The following is a 6,050-nucleotide window of genomic DNA, read 5'->3' as shown; positions in this document are numbered from 1 at the left end:
TATAAGTACCGGTATATGTCTTTATTATTTCTTATAAAGTATTATATATTGTTTTAGTTCTATTCATGTCTTGTGATGTCATGAATATAACTAAAACAATGTGTCCTTAGTATGAAGGACCAAACCGGACTGATTTGGAATGAAAAATACCAACATTTACATACATTTAAAAATATTACAAACACTTTATATTAAATCCTGGTTAGTTGTCCGCGCTGTGGTGCTGATAGCACTTTTAAGCCCTGTATTTATCCATAGCAATGTGCAAATGTGCATTTTCTATTTTCAATGAGTTGATTATTCAAGAGGAGGCCAAAGTCTGTAAGAGTCGTAATAAAAGAACATGTCAAGCTCTTTTCAAGTTGGTGACTAACTATGTTGTTAAATGTTATTGACTCATGATGTAACACACATAGGCTACTGTAGCTGGCCTGAAGTTTAACTGAAGTAAACGGCTGCTAAGCAGGGCTGCATATGAGCACATTAAAATGTGACATTCTTTGATGTTTTTTAATAATTGTTACTTTAATAAACAAAATTATGCTCTATTTAGAAATTGGAATGGTCATTTTCACATATAGATTTCTTTTTATTTGATCCCTAAAGTCTTTTGCCATTTTTATATGATTTAGCCCAATATTGGCTATATTTGAACATGAGCAAACTCTTGTTGCTGATGTTTGCATTCAGACAATGTTTTGTTTCACATGTTGTCTGTATGAATATGAATCTAATATATGACAACTAATGATGCAGTTATATGGCCTACTGGGCACTACTTTGCATTCACTGCTGATATACATAATGAGATTAACTGTGCTATCATTACCATGCCATTAAGGGATATGTGTCGTGCTGCAACATTACATATCTTCAGGCTAGACTGTTTAAAGTGAAGCATGACCAGATGGAGTGTTGAAATAGCTAAAATTCACAACATGTCCTTTTCAAGGTTTTAGTGGTATGACAAAATGAACAAAAGTGGAACAGTTTGCACATTTTAATCAATTTCATCATGTTGTACCTGGAAAGCTAATGGCCATATGGTTAGGTGATGTAATCATTATGGCAAGTGACTATATATGTGCATGTAGATGATCACATGCAATATTGCTGTTTCAGTGGCTGCTGCTGTTTACTGGTATTCAGCATGTGTGTTCAAGTGCAGTGTACATTTTAAATATTTTGAATACAGAGAAACAGTCAGGAATGGAGTGAACACAAGGCCCAGTTTGATGGACTGATATAACTTTTAGGAATTGCCTTCGATCCATACATTTAACACCACGGCCAGTTGTTTCACCAGTTCAAGCGACTTGTTTCATGCCTGTTTGAAAAATCAAAGGGCATTTCTAGCACAAAATAAAGGAATTTTGTTTCCTAAGGATTACAAATGTTGACTTATGGTCAACAGCAACAGAAACATATGGATACTGTGATGCACTGATTCCTGTCAGGTCTGTTGGAAATATCAGCATTTATTGAACAAAAATTAATGGATGTGCATTTTAATAACTTATTAATGGTTTAAACATCTAACATTTACACATTCTTTCTTGTCCAAAATGAGGATTGCTGCCATTCTTTTATTTTTTATTTAACGTCAACATTAAAACATCACAATACACTTACATTTTTCTTTCTATCCTTTCTGCCCTCTCCTTTTACCCCATTCCTATCCTCCCCAGATTGTTGCCTTTCTGTTTTTGTAACCTATTATTGCTAAGACTAAATGCCTCTAAGTCTTTATACTGTTGGTCAAATTAAATATGCCATTTGTTTTAAAAAGTAACTCATTTACTCAAATATTGTACTTTTTACACAATTTTTTAGGCACTGCACTTGATTCTTTCCATTATGGGAAGCTTCATTTTCATATGATTTGTTCCAAAGGGATTTCTTTCCTTTAATTTTATTTAGCTGATGGCTGTTTTTGTCAGATTTTAGTGACAAAAATATGTAACCTTGTAATACACATCAAATATATGATTTCATTCTTTGCTTACTTCTGTTTAAGTATCTTCGGTCCTTATACTTTATTTCAATCTTCCATTCCTTCCTGCCTTCCTTCTCCCTGTCCTTCCATCTTTCAGTATCTTGTTTCTTCCCCTTGTCTTGTCCCTTCTTTCCTAATTCAACTCACGGGAAAGCCAACAATCCACAAAGCTGTATGCCTTAAGTCTTCACTTCACAGTGAAACAACATGGCTAATGTTTGCCTACTTAAGTGAAACTTTGTTTGCAGGACTTGTAATGGCCTTTTTGTGCTTCTACCAGTATTTTACTACGCTTTCTGGCTCTGTGAGCTTAATTGAGATTTCATCATTTTAAACATTCTTTATTGTAGACTAAGCTACAATAGCTAATATCCTCTTATGGACAAAATGACCAGCCTTTGAGGAATCACTTGCATACTACAAAAACATATTGATCAAAACATGCAATGTACATAGGGTGACATATAGTATGACATTATTTCCAATAGCCTACATGAGGAAATAGTCAAAATAATACATACAAAAGATGCCTTCACTGTTAGTATGCCAAGACAGAAAGAAAATATATTCTCTCAAATACTACGTATTTATTTGCTGAACTAATTAAAAATGATTAAAGAATTTGTTTTCAAATTTAGTGGTGAACGAGATTTAATGAATAAAATGAATGGCAAAGATTAGAAAAGATTACATCAGTTTTACAAAAGGGGAACAACTTTTTAAATGGCATTTTAATTTCCAAGAGTCTTTGAATGTAGCATGACTGGACGAGGCCCCGCCCCCTGCCCGTGAAGATTAGCAGCCTAGGTGAAACAGTCAGGTACACCTCGGATACCTCAGGTCACCCAGCTCTGCACCGCTCATCAGGTAAAAGCTAGCTTTATTACACTTTTAAAACTAGAGTAAATCCCTTTGGTGTCGTGTTTGAACTGTAAAGATACAATTAAGTCGTATTTGTTCAGAAATATGCTCACATCCTGAGTTATAGATGTTTAAACCATCAGAGATATCAAACTAACGTTATTTCCTCCAGGAGGTTGCTCGTGCTGACGGCTGATTTCTCATCCCGCCAAACTCCGTTTAGTAATAACAAAATATATTTTTAGCACGAGGACAAAGCTTACGTTAAAACACTTACCATGAATCCTTTGGGAGATACTCTTGACTTTGGCTTAGATAAACATTACATTTTAACATACTGTCTGTCAGTTTTGTTTCCTGCAGTGTATGTTTTGGTGTTTGTTTTTTGGAATCACTAATGGACATAAACGGCTAAAGCCATTTTAGGTAGGCTATATCTTTATCATCTTTTCATCTACACCCCTTGAATTCTGGGTTCCCTAAATTAGTTAATAATGACTAAGCAATAAAACGTTTCAGCTGCCTGAAGAGCCAAAGGTAACTAAATAATTAGAGCTTCATAGAAACAAACGAATAAATGATTCAAGAGGCTCTGTTCACCACTGAGTGAAGAGCATGGATACACATTTAATTAAACATTTTAATTATTAACCCTGTTATTAATTTTAATTCTGTACTTTGTAATTTAATTACTTTAACTTGAATTTGTTTTCTTACAAAATTCAAATGGACTCAACGTAGTAATTTAATTTATCATATCAAGAATTCAGTCAATATACAAAGTATAGTTCTATCCTGCAATGTAGAAATAAGAAATATCCTGTGGTTATATAATTTTATTAATGTTTTTTTTTTTTTTAATATAGCAGAATGTAATCTAAAAAGTTTATGAATTTCACAATTTGGCACATCAATGTTGGATGTATGTACCATCTAATATTGGTGCATTTCAGATATTATTGGAAGGCCTTTTTAAGGCCAGGGTTATCCAATGAGCCAGCTTTTGTCCTGTCAGAGAATCAGCCACTAATCTGTTCCCACAGTAGACCTGGGCAGAGAAGATGAACTAACCGCTGCTCTCTAATCCTCGGCCTTTTGGAATCTTGTGTAAGTGATGGGTACTAATGGGCTTCACCCAGTGGGGACTGACCTAAATCATGGACATGCACCTGTTTATGTAAGCAGAACATGAGGGAGGTGGGGTGACATCTTAAAGGGTTGGGTCAGGGACTTACAGTAGGACTTACAGTTTTTCTTTTCCCTACTTAAAATGTTTAGACTTTTAAAAAGAAGTCAGAATTCTGACTTCATTCTCCTAATTCTGACTTAGAACTCAAATTCAATTTTCAAATGTGGCCCACATCCTCTTCTGTATAAAAGGTATAAATAAAGTACATAAAAGTAACTCATCTGACTCAGTTATATGTACGCAGTTAAACACAATAGCTTAGCCCATTCATATGTAAGGAAAAGAGACATGTCAAAGTGGGTGCACAGTACTCAACAGTAATTGATGTCATCTGTGCTTCAGGAGTCTACGGCCACGTCAGAGCCAAGATGGGGCGGAAGGAGATCATCTGCAGCTGGAAGAAAAGCACCAGTAATATCAAGGAAGTGTTTGACTTCATAGGAAAAATGGGATCGTAAGTACTGCTGTTGAAAGTAAAATCAGACGAGAGAAAGAAATGGCGATTGCTCTGTATGTAAGAAGAGAAGGACTAGTCTGGCATACAAGAGCCAAGATTCATTGACAGTTAATTGCATCTTGCAAGTTTTTTAGTAACAAGTTAAGACAATTTTAGACAAAGTAGTCTATCTGCCAGCCCATTGAGCCCTATTGTAAACCCAGAAATGTTGAGTACTCCAAAGTTTTATGTTGAAAGTGTATGAGTCCCCAGCATTTAGAAACTGCTGGAAGCAAACTTTCACATAAGCCGCTTTCCGACCAAGTAGTTACAGGAACGTAGTTCTAGGAAAAGTCCACTTCTAAACAGATCTACTAACTACTCGCCCCCAAAACCGTTTTTTTCCCCCACTTCTAAACAGTTGTCTAAACCTTGTCAGAAGTGAAATTAGTGATGAATAAGATGGCGAAAATTGTTAAAATTGTCCCGTTGTTTGTCTGTACCGGAACCCCTCGTTGACCTAGGTTCATATGCTGAAAAGGGAAAAGGGAAAAGACCCTGCCCTGAAGTAGGAGCTGAAAGAGTTACAGGAACTGCGGCCAGAGGGACTTAAAAATCCCCAAATTGGTCCAGTCGGAACATGAGAAAAAAAGGGTTCTAGGAATGTTATGTTCTAGGAACTGCAAAAATCAAAAAAGCGGCTATAGTGGGCAATAGGCCCGCACGATTAATCGTTATAAAATCGCGATCTCGATTCACCCTGTTCACGATTTAATTTTTAAATAACTTCGATTTTTTATTTTTTTTTATTATTTAAAAAGAAAAATTAATTAATTAATTTTTTATTTTTTTTTTATGACTTTGATTCTCATTTAATTTTACGAGCCGACTGCATCACAAACACCACTACTTTCTTCTGTGAGTTTTAAACATAGACTATAAAATAGGTTTTAAAGAGCTCCCAAGCGCTGCAGTGCTCTCCCTTCTCTTCATTGAAGCCTCTGTGTTTACAGGCTTGTGGTGATGCTCAGTGTGCTATATAGGTGCCAAAATACATCTATGTTTGGTACTGCCAATTTGTTTAGTTTTGTCATGGTTCATGTGTGCAATAAACATTACACTTCGTGAGAAAAAGATCGTGGCAGAGAATCGTGATGTCAATTCTAAGCTAAAAAAATCGTGATTCATATTTTCCCCCGAATCGTGCAGGCCTAGTGGGCAATTAGCATAATTAGCAATAACTAACAGAATAAACATATAAACATTATAAACAGTAAACATATTTGTAAATCATTACAATAATTCACTGAAATAACCAAGCAGGCCTGCCTTGTTGCACAACATTTTCAGCATGTAGCTTGCTAGCTCAAAGTTTGTTTTGTAAGGCGAGGGACATCTGCGCCAGTAAATGAACTGTCGTCAATCCAGACTAGATGCTCCCTCACCCCCATCACTTTCAGTGCTGTACGCACTAATTTCGTCTTGCTGTGAGTGTGTGACCGGGCTGCAACATCTACTATCATAGCAGTAGCTGGTACAGGCCAGGCCTGCAGCTGCCCAGAAGAACT

The 6,050-nt window shown here is 35.9% G+C and overlaps 1 protein-coding gene across 1 annotated transcript in view; it reads left to right on the top strand.

Moving 5' to 3' along the window:
* The first annotated feature begins 2,801 nt into the window (after nucleotides 1-2,801).
* camk1ga (calcium/calmodulin-dependent protein kinase IGa) overlaps nucleotides 2,802-6,050 on the top strand; it is a 23,057-nt gene continuing 19,808 nt past the window's right edge. The window contains exons 1-2 of the mRNA XM_078249323.1: nucleotides 2,802-2,863; nucleotides 4,389-4,500. Of these exons, the coding sequence (XP_078105449.1) occupies nucleotides 4,415-4,500 (86 nt within the window). The 5' untranslated portion in view covers nucleotides 2,802-2,863; nucleotides 4,389-4,414. The remainder of the gene's footprint in view (nucleotides 2,864-4,388; nucleotides 4,501-6,050) is intronic.

Source organism: Sander vitreus, chromosome 4 (assembly GCF_031162955.1).
Source record: "Sander vitreus isolate 19-12246 chromosome 4, sanVit1, whole genome shotgun sequence".
Taxonomy (NCBI): Eukaryota; Metazoa; Chordata; class Actinopteri; order Perciformes; family Percidae; genus Sander; species Sander vitreus.
Note: the sequence above shows the minus strand (reverse complement) of the source record. Positions and strands in the feature narration are given on the sequence as shown.